The sequence below is a fragment of the Delphinapterus leucas genome, chromosome 10 (genome assembly GCF_059928025.1).
Source record: "Delphinapterus leucas isolate spDelLeu-1000000601 "Yukka" chromosome 10, BTC_Dleu_Yukka2, whole genome shotgun sequence".
In the NCBI taxonomy this organism is placed as follows: Eukaryota; Metazoa; Chordata; class Mammalia; order Artiodactyla; family Monodontidae; genus Delphinapterus; species Delphinapterus leucas.
In genome coordinates, this window is record NC_143138.1 from 102,244,254 (window position 1) to 102,269,037 (window position 24,784).

A 24,784-nucleotide genomic window follows, 5' to 3' on the forward strand; every position below is an offset into this window, starting at 1 on the left:
GCCAAAAAATGCTTTTAGCACCATTTAGCGCCAAAATTATAGTATTGCATATCGATTTTTTTTTCCTCCAGAATTCCTAAGTTTGGCCAGAAAATAACTCTGTGTGTCTCTCTCTGTCTCCCCCTGTTTTTCTGTGTGTGTGTTGGTGTGGGGGGCATACTGGAAATGTTACGTCTCGAGGTCTGAAATACCACCTATGAGACAGCCCGGAACCTGGGCATCCAGGTGGGTGGGAAAGACATGGAGTTTAGAGATGAGGTGGCCAGGGGTGAGGCCCCGCCTCTGGGGCTAGAGCGGAATTGTGTTCCCTCCCTGCGCTGCAGTGTTCCCCCGTCTGCATCTGGCCTGCCTGCCACCCCAAGTGGCTCCGGGGGAAGAGGTGGTAGGTGGGCTGCATGCTCATCCCAGCCCTCAGCCTCCCAGTGCCTCCCCCAGAGGCTGATTGCATTCCCCCCATGGAGGGGGCGCCATGGTCGCGTGACTTGCTTTGGCCAACGGAAAGTGGGTGGAAGTGACCGCATGTCAGTTCAGAGCCTGTGCTTAAAGAGGCCTCACCAGTTTCTGCTCACCCTCCTTGTCCTTCTGCAGTTGACAGAATAACAAGGAAACCCAGGTAGCTGCTGGCCCCAGGAGGAGGAGAGACATCTAAGAGGGACCTGAGACAAATCTGCCCATCCCAGACCAACTGACCTGCAGACTTGTGACCTTGAGAGTAAACGATGATAGTTACAAACCACTGACTTTGGGGACAGTTTGTTAGGCAGTGTTGTTGCAGCAGTAGGTGACTGATACAAAGCGTGGCATGGATTCCCTTCTGGCTGAGCCCTTCAGGGTAGGTTTCTGCCACTTGTCACAGAGTCTGATTGACACGGTTGCAGCCTTGTGGCCCCTTACCTTCAGTCTGTTTTCTCCTGGGCTCTGCCCAGGGCTGCCCCTTTGGCCCATCCCGCTGGACAGGGCTTTCCAGTGGCCCTGGCAGAGGCTGGAAGGGCGCCTGGTGCTCAGAGCCTGGGCCAGGCACTCAGGCAGGCACCTCAGAGGCCCCGGTTTCCTCCCTCTTGGGAGGGGCCCAGTCAACCTCACCCTCGGGCTGCTGCTCTCATCCTGTTGTCACCCCAGTGGGCTGGGTGAGACACGTCCTGCTTATGGTGACAACCCGGAGCGAGAGGGCAGGAGGGCACACACAGCCCCCCAGGGGCTGGGCTGGGACGGGCCTGCTAGCCTGTGCTCTCCAGTCCCTTGAACAAAACCAGTCACGAGTCTGAATCTAGAATCAAGGCTCAGGAATAGTCTACCTTGGCTGGGAGAAGCTGCAAAGCCACAGATGTGAACGGAGGGGTCAAGAGTCAAGGTCATTAAATAAATAAATAAATAAATGTAACAAAAGAGTCAAGGTCATTAACACAAAGCAATCATGGGTTGTCTTTTTTCTTATTGTTCAACTCCCTCATCATATATCATACAGATGGGGAAATTGAGGCCCAGAGACAGGAAGGGACTAGCAGGGGCCACCCCTGAGTAGCACATCAGGCCCCGGCCCTGGAAGTCAAGGTCGTCCCCCACCACCACCCCCGCCTCCCCAGAGCAGTGGCACAGGTCATGAGGACGCATTAGTCAAAGGCGTGGGCCTTTCACCCTATGATTAATTCTCAAGGATCCTGTCTAGATCCACAATTTCAACATCACATAAAGTGAGCAATCTCAGAGAGAGAGAGAGAAAGGAAGAAAACAAAGCCGGGAACCATGCGTTTGGTGGATTGTCTATTATTTTGTTTTATGTTGTATGTAATTAGCACATAAACTTCCGTGGAAGATTTCATTAGCAGACTCGTCAGGTGACCGCTTTTTCACGTGGGGAGTATTTACTGAAGGCAAATAAATTTATAAGAACCAGGAAAGTGGAATCCCATTTTCCCATTGCTCCACAGCTGCAAGGTGTAATGGCTCCAGGGCAGTGGCGGCTCCCTCTCTGGGTCCTTCTCCACAGAGGGGTACATCAGGAGGCCAAGGGCAGCAGCCCAGAGCCTGGTGGACAAGACCCAGGCACCGGGTAGATCTCCTGCCTGTGCCACTAACCAGCCAGGGGGACCTTGACCTTGAGTACTTCCTGTCACCTCTCTGAGCCTCAGTTTCCCCGTCTGCAGAGTGGTAATTATCACACTACCTCCTCCGTAGGTGTGCCGTGTGGACTGAATGAGCTCCTGTATTAAAACCCCCAGCATGGTGGTGAGCAGACATTTGGTGCTCAGTAAATATGAACTTCTCTGCCTTCTTCTCCCTGGTGACTAGACACAGTTGTCGTCACTCTCTTGGGGCCATGACACATTCCCCAGGAGTCCCTGTCACTGCTCACGTGGCCAACTGAAGCAAATCAACCATCAGGTCCAGGCTCACAAATGTGGATGATGGGCCAGGCAGGCGGCCCCCGAATGCAAGGGGCTGGGGCTGGGCGCTGGCGACCTGAGTGCATGGCCTCACCCACTGACCTCCAGCTGCCAGGTGGGGACAAAGCCCAGTGGGGCCCATTCTTCTAGTTTTCTAGAGACTCCAAAAATCCTTTGGGGGGGCAGTAAAACCTTCCACCTTATAAATAATGGTAATAAAATTAAAGTTTAAAAAATATTTTAAAAAAAGCTTGTGTGGGCCGAAGAAACCTGCCCTCAGGCCACCAGTTTTCAACCTCTGAATTTCTTCATGACTGGTAAAATGCGTGTGTTTCCCCAATCCCTTCCTGTGGCCCTGGCAGACATTACCAATCGCTCCCAGCACTCTTTCCTGCTCAAGCAGGACTCTGCCTCAGATTCCCTACAATCCAGCATCCCGGCAGCCACAGCCAGTCAGCTGGTGTTGACAGAGGAGAGGAGTCCCATCGTCCTCCTTAATCTACTCCAAGCCCCTCATTTTAGAGGCAGGAAAGGACTAGTTTTAGCTCACCTATAACCAAAGACGTGAAGGTATCATCTTTTCTCTGGCAACCGGACACAGAGGGAGTGGCTAAAAGATGCTGTGTATGTTAGAATGTATCTTTTTTTTTCCTTCAGAAGTATTGATTTGGGACTGAAGCATCTTAAAGTGCAGAAGTAGGCAAATGTTGCAGCCCCAGCTACCTGCCCCTACTGCCCACAGGGTCCAGGGGCCCAGGGTGAGGAGATTGATGGGCAGAGGTAAGAAGTTTAAGTGTGTAACTGTGATCAGTTTGTTAAGTTTTCAGGAACCACTGAAATGACATTCACCATCCGTGTGGGGAGGGGAATGGGCGCTCATGGTCTAAATCAAAGGAAAATGATCAAGGGCTGTTTCTTGGGCACCCCAGTTGGAGACAGATTCGTGTCGGCTGTCAAGTCGGTAATTTTGTTCCCTACGCCAGGAAGGTTGAGATGCTATTACCACCTCCAGGGGCTGTTGGCAGCCTTTATCAACGCCCTGCTTCCCAAGGAGCTGGCAGGGCAGAAGGCAGAGGGATGAGTCAGATGGGCCTTCTCTGTGGAGGGGCAGAGAGACAGACAAGGCTCAGAGCACCTTCTACAGGTGGGGAAAGGGACCTTGGTGGTTTGGAGGGTTGGAAGAGGCTCCAGGGAGGAGGCGAGTCAGAACCAGGCGGGAACAATGGATGTCTAGGCGGAGGGGCCAGTTTGAGCCTAAGGTCAGACACTTCTAGCCTCCTGTGGGGAGGAACAGATATGTGGCCTGGGTTCCAATCCTCACCCATCTGGGATGGAGTTATGGCATGTTGTTCTGGGTATAAAAAGCTCTTGGCTCCCAAGCTAGGGGATGTGGGGAAATACTGATTTGGGGTGACTGGGGTCAGTATATTCAAACCAGGCTTCCTGTCCACCCCCACCCCCACCCCCACCCCTGGTCCTGTAACATTCCCCAGGGGCACATGTGACTGGGTTGAGATGTTCTGAGTTCAGGACATCCAGAGAGGAGAAGTCAGCAAAGTTAATTCTTCCCAGTCTAACTGGACTTTCTTTTAGCTTTCTCACTTTTCGACCTACATTAAAACCCATTTTCAGTAAAATTTCACATAATTTCAGATTCGGAGTAGGTTATTTAATTTGATAATTAAAACCTATTTTATCAAGTCCTGTCATAAAATATTCTAATTATGGTTAATCCTCGTTGTATTTCATCCTGTAAATTGTTTCATATGTTCTACTTCCTACTGATAAAAGTATACAACAGGTGTCAACATAGAAAGGGGGGGGGATAGAATTTTTCCCAAATTCTATGAGGGAGCACACGAAAAGCTGTGAAACTTCCCCTGTAGGCAATGGGGAGCCATGGAGTGTGCCAGAGCAGGAGTGTGTCTGTGTGAGTGGAATCCCTTCAGGGCAGCCAATAGGATGACTGCTCATCCAAGGCGAGCTGACGGGCTCTATTTGGGGAAAACACGTGCACTCACCTCACCTCTGCCCCTTGGTCCTTTCACCAGGCTCCCCCAGGCTTCTGCTTCCGGCCCTGACTGTCCAGCCAGTCCCCTCCCCTCTCTGGGTCTCAGCTTCCCCTCGGTTCTGATCAGGTGCCCCAGCTCCAAAAGGCTGCGGGTCCAGGAAGGGAGCAGACCCAACACCCGGCCCCGCCTGCCCGCCTACCCGCGCGCTGGATCCACAGCCTCAGGGAGCACAGCTGCCGCCCCCGGGGGCTGCCCTGCTCTTGGCAGGAGAGAGGCTAAACCTCAGAGGCCACAGCTGAGTGGGGCTGGGCGGCCCGATTTAACCAGCATGCCGCTGTGAGGCTCTGAAGGGCAGTTCACTCAGGCCCCACTTTCCTGACTGATTCGGAACATCTGAGCCTCATTGGCTCCTCCCACCCCAGGTCCGCTGGGGCCTTGGGGATGCTCCCGTCAGCCCCTGGGCCGGTCTGCCCTTCTGTTTGTCTCTTCTCCCTTCTCCCCCTGCCCGGCTCCCCATTCAGGGCAGAAGTCTCACCTCTTCTGCGATTTCTCTTCTACCTCTTCACCTCCTGCACCCCTCCCCTCCCCCTCCTCCTTTCACTCCCCCCTCCCCCTCCCCCTCCGACTCCCTCTTCTAACACCCTACAGCCACGCTACTCAAACTCTGGTCCTCCTCGGATCAACAGTGTGGGCGCCACCCGGGAGCCTGTTAGAAATGCAGACTCTCAGGCCCCGCCCCAGACCTGCTGGATCAGGACCTGCATTTCAGCAAGACCCCCAGGTGACTTGTGTGCACTTTTCTAATTACAGAGTAATCTGAGTTAATTGAAGTAGAAAATATAGACAAGAAAAGAAACATCACCTGTAGCCCCTCTGCTGATTGCCAGCTCCGTTTTCAATTTGCTGTTCTTTCTTCCCAAGACTTTTTTCTTAATTTTTATTTTATATTGGAATATAGTTGATTTACAATGTTGTATAAGTTTCAGGTGTACAGCAAAGTGATTCAGTTATACATATCTATTCTTTTTCAGATTCTTTTCCCGTATAGGTTATTGCAGAATGTTGAGAAGAGTTCCTTGTGCTGTACAGCAGGTCCTTGTTGCTTTTCTATTTTATATATAGTAGTGTGTGTATGCTGATCCCAACCTCCTAATTTATCCCTCCCTCCCCATACTCCCCCTTTGGTAACCACAAGTTTGCTTTCTAACCCTGTGAGTCTGTTTCTGTTTTGTAAGTAAGTTCGTTTGTCTCATTTTTTTTAGATTCCACAGAAGTGACATCATATGATATCTGTCTTTCTCCATCTGACTTACTTCACTCAGTATGATTTCTAGATCCACCCATGTTGCTGCAAATGGCATTATGTGCTTTTCTCTGGGTGGGTTGTAAGAGTTGTTGAGCCAAAATCCCAACGGGGATTTAATTTCTGGAAGCCCCTCCCTGAACCAGCCGCCCTGACTGTGGCCATCTCTGTCCCAGGGGAGTCCACTCCAGTCGGCCTGGCACAGCCAGGGATGGGGACCAAAGTCCTGCTGAGGACAGAAATGACAAAAGCAGTTGAGGTTCCCTGCTGATGGGAGGGATGGTCCTCGCAATCCTGAACTTCACTCACCCTCTAAGCCCAGCCTGCACTGGCTGCAGAGCCCCAGGAGGCTTCCGACCCCTCCCTGCACTCCCGGACCTCATGTCCCATGCGGAGACAGCCCAGGCTTAGACCAGGGCCAGAGCGGGAGCAGTCCTGAGGGAGCTCGGAGGAGGCCTAGCCAAGTGTAGGGGAGGGGATGGTCAGGGAGGGCTGCCTGGAAGAGGGGACACTTGCTCAGGCATCTTGGTGGAATAGTAACAGCTTTTTCTGGTGGACAAGAGAAAGAGGGAAGGGTTCCCAAGAAGGGTGAACAGCGCTTGCAAAGATGACCAGGGAGAGGACAAGGAGTTGTGTGTGTGTGTGTGTGTGTGTGTGTGTGTGTGTGTGTGTGTGCTGGGCGGGCAGTGGCAGTAGCAGGGAAGTGTGTAGCAGAGGTCAGGAGAATGTTGAGGTTATGTGTCTGGGGCAGGGTTTCTGCAGGTCTGTTGTAAACACTTAAGCAAGTGAAGTTAAGGGCTGGACCAGGCCACTGTTTTCTATGTGCAGGCTCTGGAGCCAGGAGGCCTGGGTTCAAATTCTGACTCTGCTTCTCATGTGCTGTGTGACCGTGAGCTAGTTGATGAACCTCTCTGTGCCTCAGTTTCCTTACCTGGGAAATGGAGGCAATGATGGTGCTTCCATCATTTGGGCTGATGTGAGATTAAATGAGTTAATTAATGGAAAGTACTGGGAAGAGTTCTTGGCATATAAAGGGCCAGCCAGAGACCAAGGATGGGTAGTCCACTGCTCCGATCCTCAACTTCCTCAGTTGCACTGTGGGCAGTGTGAAACCTCTCCTGCAGGGGCGTTTGTAAATATTCAGCCATATCCAATAGACATGCATGTGCCTGGCCTTCTGCCTGGCAGGCTCGGCTTCTCTCATGGAGTTGGCACTGTAGTGGGGGACATGGAAAAAGTATAAATAGATAACCCGGTTGCGGAGATAGTGCTAAGTGCCATGAGAAGCCAGATGGTAGGAGAGAGGATGATGGCGTGGTGGGGGGGACCCTGAATCAGTTTGGTGGTCGGGGAAGACTCTTCTGCAGTGAGATTTGAGCTGAGATCTCAGAGCCAAGGAATCAAGAAAGATGGGGCAGGAGGAGCATGCCAGGCCAAAGGAACAGCGTATGCAAAGGCCCTGAGGTGGGAGTGCTTTTGGTCTGACTGTGGAACAGCACGGGGGCAATGTGGCTGGAGAAGGGTGGCCAGGTTTTAGCAAATAAAAATAATAGGGCACCCAGTTAAATGTCTGCAATTAGAATTTCAGGTAAACAGCAGAGGATTTTTTTAGTATAAGTATGTCCCAAATGGTGCCTGGGATATACTTATATTAAAAAAAATCGTTTGTTGTTTATTTGAAATTCCAGTTTAACTGGGAACCTCTACTGTATCTGGCAATCCTAGGCTGGAGGGGGGAAGTTGGGGGAGATGAGTCAGCAAGCAGGCGGGGCTTGGCCGACCTGGGGAGGTAGCTGGATTTCATTCTCAGGGTCATGGTTAACAGGGCCGTGGCCTCCAGCTTCCATCCTGCTCCAGGTGCTAAATGGGTCGGCGTTTTAGCTTAATGGGGGAAGTGTCTGTCAGGGACCCCGGAACAAGTGGTTCAAGCCACCCACGTCATGGAGAATTCTCCAAAAGATGACTCATCCCAAGTAACAGACAAGAGAGCTGGGGCTGCGTCGCGCTCCAGGGAGGTGAAAACCTCCCTCACAGGAATGACAGGGAGGGGAGGCGGTTGAGGTAGTAGGGAGTGATGTTAAAATTAGAACAACCCTGTTCTCCTAATCATAGATGCAGCCAGTGCCCCACGAATCTGTAATGGGCTTCCGTGCAGACTTCTGGAAGGGGGAGGCCAGGGTCAGCTGTGTAAACATTCATGGGGAGCCGGGAGAGGGTCCAGGGGGATGCGGGCCTGCCCCCTCCCCGCAGAGGCCCAGCGGGAGGTCTGGGTGCTTATCCTGCCCTGCGGCTAACAGGGTGAATTGTGACGTCAGGCCTGCCCTGCTCCCTCTGAGCCTGGGGGGACGGATGGAGAATCAAGTTCAGGACAGGATCCCAGAGGGAGAATCAGGGCCCCTCACTTGGCCTCTGCTGGCCCCGCAGACTCAGTGCTTGCTGAAAGAAAGAAAGAATGAATGAATGAACGAATGAGGGCTCTTTGGCAACCCCCTCCTTTTCCTGGCAGGGCTATTTTAAGCCTTCTGCTAGGACCTTTGTGGGCACATCCACACCGTGTCACGGCAGACAGATTAAAAAGCACCCACATGCCTCATTAAATAGAATTTATATATAACTATATGGCGCTGAGTCAAGATGCAATTGACTAGTTGACTGATGTTCTGTTCTGTGGACATTTAATTAAACATTTATTCATTCTGACGTGTCAGTGTGTCTTTTTCCTCCCTCCTCTACCCCGTCTCAAACATATTCCTGGGCCCCTGACAGGCTCCTGGCTGCCGAAGCTCTGCTCCAGCGGCTAAAGGGGCGGCCTTGTCTCAGGGTCGCAGGCGCCCCGTCTGTAAAAGGGGAAGGTTGGATGCGGTGACCCCCACTGGGCATGCTCCTCCCATGAGGAGGACTGTTAGAGCCCCCCATCCCCGTTCCTACAGAGACCGCGGAGTGATAATAACTGCAGCCCCTCAGAGGGATGTTGAATTCCACAGCCTCCAACATCAGCGGATGTTCTTATCCCCATTTTACAGATGAAAAGGCAGAGGCTGGGACGTTAGGACAACACATCTGGGGCCCTGGTACACCTGAGACAAAGTCCCCAAGGCTGTTTGAGGAGATGTGGGCCAAAGAGCATTAAACATCATGGGGTGGCAGGGCAGAGAGGGCCATTTCCCTTCAATCCTGATTGTAGGAAGGAGAAGCACTTGGCCACCTGCTGATGGGTCTTCAACACCCCTCCAGCACTTGCTAATCAAGAAAGAACAGGCCTCACACTCACAGTGTAAGATGACAATTTCTAGCTAGAAGTTAACAGGAGCACTGAGGTGAGGCAGGCAAGGCTTCCTCGGCAGTTACGTGGGGGCCCCAGCCAGTCAGGAGTTCCTGGGCGGGCTGCATGCTCACTTAGCCTGAAGAAGCTGGTTACCCAACTCCTCGCCTCCTACCCGCTTCAGATGAGCCCCAGTGGAGACATGGGAAGAATGGTCAGACTCCTTAATTGAAGCCATTCTAGCAGATATGGTGTGTGTATTTTCTTTCTTTGAATAGCTTCAGTGAGATATAATTAACATACTACACGATTCTCCCTTTAAAAGTGTACGATTCAATGATTTTCAGTACATTCACAGTGTTTTACAATCAATTTCAGAACATTTTCATTACCCCACAAAGAGATCTTCACCTACCTACTACTCACCCACCCCCCGGCCCTAGGCTACCACTAATCTACTTTCTGTCTCTATAGATTTGCCTATTCTGGACATCTCATGTAAATGGAATCCTACAATATGTGGTCTTTTGTGACTGACGTATTCCGCTTAGCATGTTTTCAGGTTTCATCCATGTTGTGGCAGGTGTCAGCATTTTATTCTTTTTTATTACCGAAGAATATTCATTGCGTGCATAGACCACATTGTATCTATCTACTGATCAACTGATGGACATTGGGTTGTTTCCTCTTGTTAGCTCTTATAAATAATGCTCTTACGACATCTGTGTACAAGTTTTTGTGAGGCTGTATGTTTTCAATTCTCTTGGCTATATACCTAGGGCTGGAATTTCTGGGTCATATGGTATAAATGCTTAAATGTTTGAGGTACTGCCAGACTCTTTTCCAAAGCAGCTGCACCACTTTAGATTCCCACCAGCAATGTATGAGTGTCCCATTTCTCTACATCCTTGCCAACACTTATTATTTTCTGTATTTTTAGCTAACCTAGTGGGTGTAAAGTGGTATCTCATTTTGGTTTTGATTTGTATTTCCCTGATCACTAATGGTGTCAAGCATCTTTTCATGTACTTATTATATTTTTTTGAGAAATGTCTATTCAGATCCTTTGCCCATTTTACATTGGGTTGTCATTTTTAATTATTGAGTTGTAAAAGTTCTTTATGTATTCTAGAAACAAGGATCTCATCAAATGTATGATTCAGAAAAATTTTCTCCTGAGGGTTGTCATTTCAGTTTCTTGATTGATGTCCTTTGAAGCACACAAATTTTTCGTTTCAACAGTGTCCAGTTTATCTCGTTTTTCTTTTGTTCCTTACGATTTTGGTTTCATGTGTAAATCATTGTGATTTTGACTTGCATTTCCCTAATGACTAATGATGTTGAGCATCTTTTTGTGTGCTTATTTGCCATTTATATATCTTCTTTGGTAAAATGTCTGTTCAAGTCTTTTGCCCATTTTTAATTGGGTTGTTTGTCTTGTTATTATTAAGTCATAAGAGTTCTTTATATAGTCTATACACAAGTTCTTTGTTGAATGCACATATTGCAAATATTTGCTCCCATACTGTGGCTTGTCTTTTCTTTTTCTTTCTTTTTTTTTTTTTTTTGCGGTACACGGGCCTCTCACTGTTGTGGCCTCTCCCGTTGCGGAGCACAGGCTCCAGACGCACAGGCTTAGCGGCCATGGCTCACGGGCCCAGCCGCTCCGCGGCATGTGGGATCTTCCTGGACTGGGGCACGAAACTGTGTCCCCCGCATCGGCAGGCGACTCTCAACCACTGCGCCACCAGGGAAGCGCATCTTTTTCTTAACAGTGACATTTGAAGAGCAAGGTTTTTTGTTATTGTTGCGATGAAGTCCAGTTTATTGATGTTTTTTTCTTTGAGAGTTCGTGCTTTTGGTTTCATACTTAAGAAATCTTTGCCAAACTCAAGGCCATTAAGATTTTCTCCTGTGGTTTTTTTCCCTAGAAGTTTTTATATATTTAGCTCTCACATTTAGGTATACACTGTATTCCAAGTTAATTTTTGTACATGCCGACAGGTATGAGTTTTCATTCTTTCACATTGTGCCAGCAACATTTGTTGAAAGACTATCCTTTCCCCCATTAGGCTGCCTTGGCATCTTTGTTAAAATCAATGGACCACGTACGTGTGGGTCTATTTCTGCACTCTATTCTATTGACCTTTTTGTGTAACTTTACACCAGGACCACTTGCTTTGATTACTCCTGCTTTATAATAAGTCTTGAAATCATGTAGTGTGAGCCCTCCAACTTTGTTCTTCTTTTGGCAATTTGAGCGGGGCAGCTTTTGTTAGATGGGACTTCCCTGCATTAAATACCAGGCCCCTGCCCATTGAATACCACACTGTCCCCAGTCATTGTGATGATCAAAAATGCTCCCCACCATATTTCCAAAAGTCCTGACTGGATGCAGTCCCCCTCCCCCCCCACAAGAGAATCTCTTCCTCAAAGGAAAGAGAATTAGATTAGTATCAGCAGCACTAGATGATAGAGGAAAATGGTGCAAACCCTTCCAGGTTCTGAGGAAATTGATTTTTAACCTAGAATTCTATACCCAGCAAAACTGTCAGTTGAGTGTAAGGGCAAAATAAATCATTTCAGACACACAAGGACTCAAAGACCTTCCCCCGGGCCATCTCTGGGACAATTGCTAGAGGATGTACACAGCAAAATAGAAAATGAATCCAAGAAAGAGAATACATAAGATCCAAGAGAGCATGGACCCATTCCAGAAGAGTAATGCCAGGAAATCGCCAATGACAGCTGCATAGCAGGCCAAGGAAGCGCCAAGCCAAATTACAACAGCGAGTCAGAGAGCTCTCAGAGGAAGGTTTTTAAGGAGAAAAATGAATATTCTTCAACAAATGGTGATATTAAAAAGATAGATGGTCTTCCTGAGCAGCTGAATGTGGATAACAATAGTAAAAATTAATAGATGGCCATAATATGCCTCCCCTTCCCCTCTCTCCTCCTCCAAATTTTTGTTACCTCTATTTTCTTTAGAGTACATAGTTACATCTTTTTTCCTGCAGTGCAGTGTAAACTCCTTGGCCTTGTATTCATGTAATGATAATATTGGAAAAGCCTATTACTGGTTTTTCAGGTTTAAAATCTCTCTCCATACAAAGCACGGAGATTTTCACTAGAGTTGCTGAACAGCATAGAAATCCCATAAATCATCACAAGGTCCAAGTAGTGGGTGACACAGTCGGGAGGGGAGGGGAAAGGAGGTTTGGTGCAGGAGGCTTGCTGGCGGAGCTCTCAGGACCAGCACAGCGTGGGCGTGAAGGAGCACTGCTGGGCAGGGGGAGGGCTGGCCTGGGTCTGATCCCAGCAGAGGCCTCAGAGGGTCCTATCAGGGGCTCTGGAGCTGGGATGACCCTGAATGGTTGCCCAAGTTTGGACAGGGCACCAAGCTCTTGTACCCCTGCATGGACCAGTCACTGTCCGGCCTCAGGGAAGTGGGGACATAACCTTGGGTGAGGCAGATTCCATGGGCACAGGGCAATTTCCCAAGAGGGATGTGGCTGTGAGCCGTTAGATGCCAACATGTCTGGCTGGTGGGGGATGAGAGCCTCGTCCTGAAATGGGGGTCCGGTTGGCCACCACAGTGTCCATTGCACGGTTCTCCTTTGTTGTACCCTGTGGGAATTAAGATGAGAGGCAGTGTCTGAACTGGACAGCCTGCAGGTGTTTTCACTGCTTCGTGTTGCAGGTGTGTTAAAGCACCCTGCATTACCCCTCCTTGTCCACTTCTGCCACCTTGCCCATCAATGCTCTTATGTCATGGGCTTACGTGGGGAGACTGTAAGGGACATCTGGGTGGCTGAGAGTCCAGAGTCTAGTCTTTCATTCGGGGGGTGGTGTCAATCAGCTCACTGCATCTGGGGGCTTGGGGGAGAGGCAGCGTGGAGATGGAAGTGTGAGGTCAGCTTCAACCCGGAACTGCTGGAAGCGGGTTGCAGGGTGAGGGTGGGGGACAGGCAAATGGGGTTGGGTGGGGGGAAGGGGAAGCTACTCCTCCCCCCAATCATCTTCTCCCCCCACAATCTTCACTCACATGCCCCAGGATTTAGATCTGAATTTCCTTCATTCCCAAACTCGCAGAGACCCCATGTGTGACCCCAGGGTCAGGGCTCCCAAATAAGTCAAGAGAAGCCGAGGCCATATCCCTTTTGGGAAGGCTCCTGTTATCTTTATAAAATGAGGAAATATTAAAACAGGATTGCAAAGATTTTCGTGTATTTTCAATGTGTAAACTGAAATGATAAACACGGTTGACACACACAAGCAGGATGTAATATAATTGTGCCCTTCACAAAATAATAACAGGATTTATAAAAATAATATTAATTTCTAGAACATCACAAGTAGCCTAGTGAAAGTGCTTGGTGAATTTGAGGACCTCTAAATAGCCCCACTGCCATTCTCTCCCTCTCCATAGGCCATGCCCAGCGGCCACCCAAGGAGGCCTTAGGGCCCTGGAGGGTCCAGGGTCTCTCCATGCAGGGCTTATCCTCTCCTGGAGATAAAGGGGTATCAACAAACATAGGTATAGGATACTAAGTTTTATCAAAGCCAGTGTGATGCCAGCCTTAACAAAGAGACACTGTATCATCAAAATGTACTTATTATAATATTTTAGAAACTTATGAGATGTAGCTAAAGCTTTACCCAGAGGTAAATTTATAGCCTTAAATGCATTTGCTATAAAACAGGAAACTATGGAAATAACCGAACTCTTCAAGAAGATAGAAAAATAATGTTTAGCCCTAAGGAAATTTAGACTATGAAAATGATAAAGGTTTTAAAAAGTCAAGAAATAGAAAATACTATTGCTGGGGAACCTGAGGCTCAGGGGCAAAATAAACTGCTTAAAGTCTCCGTGCCATTTTTGAAGTGGGTCTTTGGCCTGCAGGCCCATCACACCAGACCCTGGGTGTGAGTGGAAGGTGCCTGCCTGGGCCTTGGTGGCTGGTCCACATCCACATCGTGGAGGCCTCAGTGCCGCCAACCGCCTAGAACAGTCTAGGAAAGGAACAGTCTAGGAAACTTGTCTTGTTTGTACAACAAAATGAACCGCGCGTTTTATCAGACTTAGAAAAAATGTCAAAGTGTTTATGAGTTCCTTATTTTCCTATTCACAGCTCAGTCGTCGGCTGACAATACGTAGTAGGAAGGTCTGTTTGGCCGAATTCCTACTTTGTGAAATTTGTACATCTGAGCGGCCCAGGCGGCTATGCAGAGGCGCGAGTCGCACCCCGGCGGCAGGAGCGGGCGCGGGGCGTGGGGCGCGGGGCCGGCAGGCGGCGCCCTCCCTCCGCCGCCGCCCGCCCCTCCCGCCCGCTCCTCCCGCGCCGGCCGCCAGGTTCCGGCTCCCGCTCCCCTAGCGCTGCAGCCGGCACTTTGCAAACTCCTCGCACGCCCGCGGCGGCCGCAGCTCCACGCACTGTCCGGCCCGGCGCGTCCGCGGGGCCGCGGGCGGCGTGGAGGCGCCGGGGGCGGGCGCGGGCGGAGGCGGGAGCAGGGCGCCAAGGCGGGGCCGCGTCGGCCCCGCGCGCCGCGCCCCCCGGGCCGAGCCCCGCGCCGCGCCGCGCGGAGCCGCCGTCACCGCCGCGCAGCCATGGCCGCGCCGCCGCCGCCCCGCCGCCCGCGCGCCTGAGGCGGGTACCATGGCTAGCGCCGCCGAGCCCCCCGGCCAGGCGGCCGAGTACCTGCAGGAGCTGACCCGGATCGTCGCGGCGCAGCAGGAGCTGCTGGCGCGGCGGCGGCGGCGCATCGAGGAGCTGGAGCGCCAAGTGGCGCGGCTGAGCCGCGAGAACGCCGGCCTGCTGGAGCGGCACCGGCGGCACCTGGCCGCGTGCGCCCGCCGCCCCGACCCCGGCCCCGGCCCGCAGCCGCTCGGCGCCATCCCGGAGCTCGGAGGCCGCCGCGACAAGTAAGTGGGGACCGGGGGCGGCGAGCGTGTCGGGGGCGCGCGAACTTCTTGGGGGGCCCCGCTCCCCTCGGGGCCGGGCGTGGAGGATGTCGGCTGGGGGGAGCCGGGGTACCCCCGGCGGGGTCGCGGCCCGACCTGGGGCTCGGGCTCGGCGGGACCGAGCTCCCAGGGAAAGGGGCTCCGGGGCGCTGCCCGGCGCTCCCGCCCGCCCGGCTCTCCGCGGCCGGCCGGCTTGGGACTCGGGCTCCAGCGACCCAGGAGCTCGGGAGCTTGGATGTGGGGTCGGCCTCGCCACAGGGGGCCGTCCCGGCGCAGCCCTGGGCCTTTGGGTGGCTGGACCAGAACTCCTGACTCGGAGACTCTAGACCCGGAGAGCAGGGGCCGCGTCAGGCGCAGATCCCGCCCTCGAGCGGGCCTGGGTCACTTGCGGGTCGCACCCCTCCTGAAGGGACTCTGTGCTGCCTCCAGCCCGGGACGCGCCGAGCCCTCCTCCCTCTGGACTCCTCGGTCTCTTCCTTCGCGGTCTCCGGGTTAATACCCCGCCCGCCTCGCCCCGGGATTACCGGGGTTATGTCGGAGCGAGGATTAAGCAGAGGACGGGATGGGGCGGGACTGCCCGGCCGCGCTGGACAGAGCGTCCTGGCCGCGCGTTTGCCTCTCGTGGGGTCCGAAGTCGCGTGCGCGGCCCGGCTCCGCAGAAGTCCTGGCGCCCATCTCGGCGAGGCAGAGGAGAGAGAGAGAGAGAGAGAGAGAGAGAGTGTGTGTGTGTGTGTGTGTGTGTGTGTGTGTGTGTGTGTGTGTGTGTGTGTGTGTGTGTGTGTGTGTGTGTGTGTGTGTGTGTGTGTGTTGCGAGGGTGGAGTGGTGGTGGTCCGCAGCTTCAGGTCACGTTTCTGGGGAGGCTGGGGGTGGGCAGAAGTGATGGGGGAGGAGTTAACCCTGACTCTAAAATCCTGCGGGGGAGGGGCTCCTGATTCCCAGGACTCCAGGTATGGTTATCTGGTCCTCTGGTCACCGGAGACCCCGTGTCCCCCCTGCCCCAGGCCGGGCTGTGCAGGCTGTGTGCGCAGGGCTACCGCCCTGCTTCTTGCATGGTTCTGGGCGGTGCTTCTGGGCTCTGGGGGGCCCTGGAAGAGGAGCGTTGTAGGGTGGGGTCAGGGCGTGGGTGAGCCTGGTGGCTCTGTGGTGGCAGGCCATTGGCACACTTCAGCACTCTGTTTATGCTGGAAGGGAGGAGGGAGGCATGGAATCGCGCCTAGCTGGCGGCACTGAGAGAAAGAACAGCCCCCCCCGCCTCCGTAGCTCTGCCCCCGGCTCTCTGGTGTCTCCAAGACCCCTTTGTCACTTGGTCTCTTCAGCGGTCATCTGGTGCTAGTTGCAGAGCCTGAGCCCTCACCCCTCAGGCAAGGACTTAAGGAAGAGCCAGGGGCCCAGTGAAGTCGTCATTCGCTTGGGGAGGCAACGCACCAGGGCTGGGACACACGCCCCGCTTTCCTAGGGAACAGGGACACGCACTGTCGGCAGGTGCCTCACAGCACCGTCCTGGGGATGGATTCCTTCTTTGCCTTCAGAGTCGCCTCTGGTGACCAGGTATCGGTGGGAAGATGCTGAGAGGTCTGTGTGGGGACTCCCCCAGTGCTGGTCTGGGTGGCAGCCTTGGAGGGAGCTCGGGGTGCTGAGACAGGACTTGTTTCCTGAGTCCCCAGCTCTGTCAGCCTGGCTTCAGAGCCTATGATAGTATCCCTTTCCAGAGAAACGGTGGCAACACAGGCCTTGGCCCACGTTCTAGGTGGACAGGAGCTTCTCAAACTTGAATGTGCACACAGGTGCCTGGGGATCGTGCTGAAACGCAGATTCTGATCCGTGGGTCTGGGGCGGGCTGTGTTTCTAACAAGCTCCTGGAAGTGGAGGTGCTGCGGCTTTGGGGCCACACGAGAGGAGTGAGGAGTGGGGTTGGGAGGCTCCAGTGTATTGAACAGAACTGGGGGTCCCCCCTCAAGACAGCACTCCAGGCCCAATGTCCCTGCTCCACGTCTTTGCCCAGTCTTTGGGCAGGGAGGTTGCTGGAGCCACCCGCCTTCCACAGGGCCCCTGCATGGGGCCGGTGGGTCACATCCGTGGGTTTCCGGCCCCAGTAGTGTGAGGGGAGTGAGCTGGATTTGGGGGGGCCCTGCCCATCCATGGAGAAAATGATTTATGCCTAAGGAGCATGGGGTAACTAACCCCCTGAGAGCAACCAGCTTTTATTAAGCGCCTACTGTATGTGGAACCATTAGTGATGTGCTAGAGACCCAAAAGGGAGAGTGGGGAAGCCAGGCAGGGAATACACAGCCCCGCATGGGGAAGGGGACATGGGCAGGTGGATGGGCCCCAGGGCTGGCTCTGCGCTGGCCCCGGAGGCTGTGGGACAAGTCACCTCTCTTAGCCTCAGGGCGTCTAATGCACGGAAATGGGGATGAGCATAGCTGTCTCCCATGCTCTTTCTGAGGATTAAGTGAAGATAACGGGAGTGGAGGAAACAGTACACAGTAGGTGCTTAATGCACATTCTTCCCTTGTCAGGCAGGTTCTCATTTGGGGGCGGGGGCCAATTGAGCACAGGTAGGAGGCGAGTGCACTCCCTGAGAAGCTGGGTGAGACCTCTGGGGGCCCAGCGTCCACGCAGAGGATGTGGAGTTGGGGGCGTGACAGCCTGGAGGAGATGGCCCAGAAGCTGGGCTGGGGCGGGGGTTGGCCTCCTGCAGTTGAGACTAGAACCTCTGTGTGTGGGTGTCCCAAGGTGACAGGCAGTTCGAGCTGGAGCCGGCACCATTGGGATTACTTCCTGCTGGGGCGCTCCGCTCCACTTTCCTCAGTGCTGGTGCGCCCACCATCTCCCAGGCCCGCCCCACCTGCAGACAGGGGCCCCTGTGGGTGAGGGTCTGGCGAGCATGCAGGCTAGGCCAGGCCTGGCTTCCCCTTTCCTAAACAGCCTCCTGCTGCTCCAGCCTGAGTCAGGAGCCCCTGGCCACTGGACAGGGTGCCCCTGCATGCCCGGCAGGCACAGTGTCCTGCTGGGGCATGTACAGATAGATGCCATGGGACAGGCTCACATTGGGACTGCAGCAGTCTCTGTACCACCTCCTCCAGGCAGTCCTCAGGAGGGTTCCTGGGCGTGGGGGAAACCTTTAAGCCCAGAGACCTTTAAACCCTTTCTCAGGAAGTCCTCTTTTGACCACAGCTGAAGGATGTCATCATGAGTTTCTCAGCTCTGGGGAAAACAGGGTTATAACAAGGAAAGAAATAGGATGCCTTTGGTTACACTGGGTATTGAACTGTTTCTCTTCTGACATCAGAACTCACATCCAGTGTTCAGTTAGCTACGTTCTAATGATGTTTCTGGAACTGCCCCCTCCCGTCCCTGTAGAGATTCGGGCGCATGATAGGCGCTCAGCAGGTGTTGCTGAGTGGCTGAAGGCACAGGCGGTTGATCAGGGCCCCTGTGTTTTCCATTAGAAAGTCAGCTTGGGCTGATACAGCTGGTACCAGTGAGCACCCAGAGCCAGATGCACAGGAGGCAGGTGCGTGCGTCCCGGCTCCATCCGTGAGGGCGCCCCGTGTGCCCGGCACTGCTCCAGGTCTTTGCATTTACCAGCTCATTTCATGGTCCCAGCCCTCCCACGCGGCAGGAACGGTTGCCTCTCCCATTTTACGGATGTGGAGACTGAATCTCAGAGAGGTCCTACGACCGGCTCCAGCCCTCTCACCTGGCCAGTAGTGGAGCCGGGACTGGGGCTCGGGTGTCTGGTTCCAGGCCCTCTGTTCTCACCCGTCTCCCACCTGCCCTACGTGCTGCCCAGTGATCAGACCTCCCGGGATCCTGCGGGACTCCCAGCCTCCAGTGCTGGAGGAAGCCCAGCACGTGTGGTCCTTGTCCTGCCTCGTGGGCCCTTGTCACCGAGGCCGGGTCCTCGGCATCACCTGAGGTTGCCGTGTGGAGGGGACCAGGATGGAAAGAGGCGCTCCCTCCCAGCCTCTGCTCCTCCAGGGTTTCCTGGCAGAAGTAAACATTGGCCCGAAGAGGTTAGAGAGGCCTGTGGAGCTGCCTCCCTCGTGCTCTCGTCCCCTCCAGCCCTTGAATGCTGTCACATCACTGGAGAGGACGTTTTTCTGAAGCTCCAAGCTGGTGACTCACTCTGGGGGAGGTTTCCAGTGGCATTCAGTCTCTGTTGACTTTCCAAACAAGCGCTCCTCTGGTCTGTGCTGACATTAACCATGACGGGGGTGCATCAGCTGGCGGGGAAGCTCGAGGGTGGCCAGTGATGAGGGTGTGGCCGGACCAGGGACACGAGCTGCTGTCCTGGGGCGGGTCCTGGCCAGGAGCCTCTGAAAGCGCGCTCATCTTCAGAACAGCCGCGGAGCCCCAGGCCTGGGCCACAGGGTCTGAGGTCCTGGCCGCTTCTGTTCCATTTCCTCTTCCCCTCGGAGCAGAGAGCGGGGACCAAGAGAGGCTGAGCGGGCTTTTGTGATCTGCGAGTGGCAGAGGGAGATACTGCGTTCACGTTCTCGTTCAATGATTCTCTTGTTCTCCCAGTTGAGATAGAGCTGAGTAGCCAGTGATGGGGAGGACGTCCCCCAGCTGGCAACAGGCTGCAGCGTATTGGCGGGGCCTGGTCCCTGCTGGATGAAATGTGTTCAAGTCCAAGGGAGCGGGGCAAGCCGTTCTTTCTCCAGCAGATGGTAGAGTCCGCAGAAGGCCAAGGAGCTGCTTCCCTGAAGCTCTCTCCCAGCCATCTGACAACCTAGGCAGATGACTCTTTTACAACCTGGAGGCTAAATCGTGGGATGCATCTTTATTTAGCTCAGGTTGAGACAGATGGGGCAGCGCGGTGTGTGAAGTGGAGACCTGCTCTGTTTTCGCCTCCGCTGTCCGGGTTCGGGCCTCTGTGCCTGCAGAGACCTCAGGGCTGTGCCCTGTGAGCATGTGGACTCCGGGATGAAGAGTCCCGGATTTGGGAGTTTGGGGGCATCAGCAGTTTTGGTCAGCTGGGTGGCTGTTTGTCAGCTCCTCTGTCGATGACATTATTTTGACAGCTGATCTCATTTTTTGTTCTTGGCTTTCTGTTTCTGTAAGAAAGAGCCATGCTTTGCCCAACTTGGGGAGGGCACTGTTCTGAGCTTGTCAGGGTGTCATCCGTGTAATTGCCACAGAGCAGCAGAAAAAACGAGCCGACCGGCCGGGCGCTGGGCAGGAACTGGAAGGAGGGGCATAAATGGACCTCATTGAAATGGAGCAGCAGCTACAGACGAGGCCACGAGGCAGCCCGGGGCCGTGCCCGTGGCCTGGAAATTCAGGGGGCCTCCAATTTACCACCCCCTGCCCCATGTAGACGCAGGCCAGGCTGCAGTGGAAATCGCCCCGACTGCGAACCAAGCTTCACAGAGTGACGGCCTGGCTGGGAATCCCGAGGCGGCGAGGCCTTTGGCATCTGAATCCTGCCCCTCCAGGGGCCTGACCTGTTGGCGGGAGATGCCAGACCAGTTATGACAAATGCTAAGCGCTTATCTTTTATTGAGTAGGGAGCTGCAGCCCGGAGTTTTTCAAATGCCTCCCCCAGCCTCGTGGGCACCCTCCGTGATGACACCCGAGCAGCTAAGCCCTGCTTGGGTCTGCAGGACCCCGTCAGCCTCAGCCCCCTCCCAGCAGAAGGCCCGTCCAAGTAAGGCAGGCTTTGCCCCGGGTGCCCAGAGGCCAGTGCCCATGTAAGATGGGGAGGTGGCCCTGTTCCAGGAGGTCCAGGTGGAGGGATTGCGGGGTGCCTGGCACTGCAGGACGCGGTGAACGCTGGCTCGGGGGAGGAATAGGGTATTGACAGCACCCTTAAGGATTGTTTTTCCCTAGCATTTTCTTATGAACATTTTCAAACCTATGGAAAAGTTGAAAGAACTGTACCAGGCAGAACACCCCCCAGATGCTATAGTGAAGGTTGTGCAGTATTTGTTTATTACGTGCCTGGCCATCCGGGAGGGCGTGGGAACCGCACACGTGGGAGCACCAAGGCGGGGAGGGGGCGCATGGCGTGTTTCAGGTAGGGAGGTGCTGTCGGTGGTTTTGCCAGGCCTGGGAGCGGGGACGGTGGGCCACACGAGGCCCAGACGGGCATGGACAGCCCAGGGCGCTTGCTCAGAACCCAGACTTCAGCCTTGTGGGGTTGGGGGGGGTGAGGTGGTGAACAAACCTGGCTCACCCCCAAACCAAGCTGTGCTCTGTTTGAGGCTCGATGTGAAATGCTCAGCTTTCCTTGGAGGAGACAGGATTCACAAAGGAACAGGACAGAAATCCTGTGCTCTGGGCACCTAAACTTAGGGCGCTTCAATTATAGTTAAACACGGAAATGACCAAGCCGTTCCTGGTGCCGCGTGCCGACCACCTTCTCCTTGGGATCTCTGCTGATGCCCCAACCCTGTGACATGCGTGCACTGCCGCCATCCCATTTTGCAGATGTGCACACTGAGGCTCAGAGAGGGTAAGCAGTTGCCCACGGTTACCCAGCGACAGAGGCGGATTTGCACCCAGGTCTGTCTGCACTGTGGCTCCACAGCTATTCCTGCGTGGTGTCCGTGTTTGGAGAGACGCTTGGGGCCGTTTCAGGACGTGCGTGGTCAGCTCACCCAGGCTTTTGGTTCCAGGAACCAAAATTGCCCCCAGCACCACTGCCTACCCAGGGACAGCCCTGGCTTTTCCCTTTGTATGTTGGGTTTGGCCTCTCCCTCACTGTGGTCACCTTGGGGAAGTTATTTTACCACCAGGAGCCTGAGTCCCCTTTTGGCAAAAATGATGGCGGTGGCCCCCGCCAGCGGGGTGGTAGTGGTGGGCAGGAGGTGACACGTGCAGGGGAGGGACTCCTAAGCTGTCAGGCACCAGCCAGTCGGGCAGTTCACTTTGAATTGGCCCATTTCCCCACCCCAAACATGTGTGCGTTTGCTGGTCTGCTGGTGAGGCAACCCCAGGCCTTTCTGTGCATGTGAGTCCCTCAGGGCACACTGGGCGCTTGGTTGAATGGGAGGACTGGTGTTTGTGCCCCTCTCCCGGCTCTGCCCCCCCATCTTGTTGGTTTCAATGGCCTGTTTTCTCAGCACGTAGAGTGTCAGACATTGTGGAGCCTCAAGGCTCCTGGGCCTGGCCCTTGCCTCTGAACCGCAGGGAATAGGGCTCACTGCAGCCAGAAGGCGGGGCTTCCACGGAGGGTGTCCTGGGTGGCAGATCTGGCGGGGCTGTCAAGGTAGGTCGTGCCTGTGAAGTGTCCAGTGGGGCAAGGCTGGCATGAGGTGCCCATGAAACCCCACTGTCCTCCCGGATGGCCTCAGTGCTTGAGTGACAAGTCCTCAGCCCTTGTGCAGTGGTACCAGGGCAGCCTCCAGGGACCCTTACAGGACTGAGCACATGTGTGGATGAGATTTGGGGGCAGACTGAGGGGGTCCCTGACAGCCTGAAGTTGAACATCAACGGGCAGGTGGCCCGTGTGGTCAGCCAGGGGTAAGACCCCGCCTGGGGCCCTGGTCTGGAGGCCCAGCTCTTCCTGCTTCCCTTGGCACATGGAAGGAACCTCTTGGGGCTCTGACGTCAGTGTCTCTGGTGGGGACAGTAGCGAATGGGTCTCCCTTTGGGGTTGCCTGAGCAGGGAGTGTGCCTGGCGTGGTCCATTCACAGCGAGGAGGCTGGCGTGTCTGCAGCAGAGTGACCGAGGGGACAGCAAAGGAGAGGAGGGAGAGGGGACCCACAGGTGGGGCTGGGCAAGGCCAGCAGGCTGGGGAGGCCCCGAGGGACATTGGGAGGGGACAGGAGTCCCTGGAGGGTGCTGCTCAGGGGAGGCACTTAGGTGTGGGCGGGACACCTGGCTCTGGGGGGAGGCGGGGACCAGCGGGCAGGGGCTGCAGGAGACGCTGCAGGACGCGGGGGTGCTGGGGGCAAGCAGGAGCACGTGGGTTTTGGATGGAAGGAATGAGCCCCGTCCTGTCTTACCCCCAACAACTGCCTGTCCAGATGGGAGGGAGAGATCGTTGCTTTAGCAGAAGGAAAGGATCCAGGTGTTGGCCTTTGTCTCTGCAGTGTTTCTTGGACTGGTGAGTGAGTGGGGGGTGGCTTGGGGTTATAGACAGCTCCTGGTCGGGGTACCCATGTAGTATGTGGACAGAGCAATAGTCAGGACATGCACTTGGGGTCAGGCCACTCCCTCTGCCATGTCCTGGCTGTGCCTCACCTATAAAATGGGGTTATAAAGCATCACCTTCCTCCGAGAGGGGTTGTGAGCATTAAATCCTTAATATGTGTCCATGCAGAGTACTCCTCATTCTTGCTAACTTTAATCACTGTTGTTCCCTCTTTCTAAGACGAGAAGAAATTTGATGTTAGAGAAAAGTCATGGGATTTAGAATCAGATGACTTGGGTTTTGGCATTTGTTTCTCTATTATCCACCCACCTTCTGCACATCTAATGTAGCTGATTTTGAATCCAACCCTTTGTAAGATGTGCCATCACAATCCCTTTAGCCCTCAGCTACAGCCTCTTCACGTGTATTAAAGTTGTGGGGACTTAATGCTATTAAAATAGAACGAGGGCTCCCTACAGCAAAGCAGAGGCTTCTGGAGCGTCCCCCCACCCTACCCTGGCAACCCATTGCCTATGCACAGCTCTGTCGAGACTTCTTAGAGGCTTTACTGTCCCCCGGCTCAGCAGTCCTCAAACTTCCAGGTGTGTAAAAATCCTCCACCTGAAAGGGATGTTGGGGGTCACCCTGACCACCCCATTCAGCTCCCTCCCAGAGGCTGACCTGCATCCTCCCCGGCACCTGTTGTGAGCCAGGTAAGGAGGTAAGGAGGGGGGAAAGTCATGGTTTGGGCGATGATAAGCCAAGCACATCCCCATGAGAGCTGTCATCTAGACATTTTAGGGGACCCTTTAAATTCCAGTCCATTGTTTTCAGAGAACATGCTTTCTGTGATATGTTCCTTTTTAATGTATTGAGCCTTGCTGTAAGGTCTAAGATATGGTCTGTCCTGGAGAATGTTGCATGCACTTGCGAAGAACGCGTGTTCTGCTGCTGTTGGGTGGAGTGTTCTGCAGGTGTCTGTTAGATCTAGTTGGTTTACAGTGTTGTTCATATTTTCTGTTGCCTTGTTGATCTTCTGCCTAGTTGTTCTACCATTATTGAAAGTGGGGTATTGACGTCTCCAACTGTTATTGTTGAATTGTCTGTTTCTCCATTTCTGTCAGTTTTTGCTTTGTGTATTTTGGGGTTCTGTTGTTTGGTACATATATGTTTACAATTATTATGTCTTCTTGATGGATTGGCCCTTTTATTGTAATAAGGTATCCTTCCTTGTCTTTAGTAGCTTTTTGTCATAAAGTCTACTTTGTCTGGTAGGAGTATAGCCACTCTAGTTCTCTTTTGGTTACTGTTTGCATGGAATATCTTTTTCCATCCTTTTAGTTTCAACCTATTTGTGTCTTAAATCTAAAGTGAGTCTCTTGTAGACACCATGTGGTTGGATTACATGTTTTTTTAAAATCCATTTTGCTAGTCTCTGCCTTTTGATTAGTGTTTAACCTACATACATTTAATATAATTGTTGATAAGGTAGGATTTGCACCTGCAACTTTATTATTTTCTTTTTCCTATTTTTTAAAATAAATTTATTCTTACTTATTTATTTTTGACTGCGTTGGGTCTTCGTTGCTGCGCGTGGGCTTTCTCTAGTTGTGGCGAGTGGGGGCTACTCTTTGTTGCGGTATGCAGGCTTCCCATTGCGGTGGCTTCTCTTGTTGCGGAGCACGGGCTCTAGGTGTATGGGCTTCAGTAGTTGTGGCGCGTGGGCTTCAGTAGTTGTGGCGCACGGGCTTAGTTGCTCCGTGGCATGTGGGA

General features: G+C 53.6%; 1 protein-coding gene across 6 annotated transcripts in view; it reads left to right on the forward strand.

Moving 5' to 3' along the window:
- Positions 1–14,539: 14,539 nt before the first annotated feature.
- The window catches only part of IQSEC1 (IQ motif and Sec7 domain ArfGEF 1), a 330,441-nt gene continuing 320,196 nt past the window's right edge, over positions 14,540–24,784 (forward strand). For 3 of the 6 annotated variants that reach the window (XR_016394773.1, XM_022562625.2, XM_089919796.1), the window contains exon 1: positions 14,540–14,884. Coding sequence is in view for 5 of the 6 variants with exons in the window: in XM_022562625.2 (XP_022418333.2) it covers positions 14,619–14,884 (266 nt within the window). In the remaining variant the exon portion in view is untranslated. The remainder of the gene's footprint in view (positions 14,885–24,784) is intronic. The other 3 variants (XM_089919797.1, XM_089919799.1, XM_089919798.1) reach the window with 2 other exon arrangements.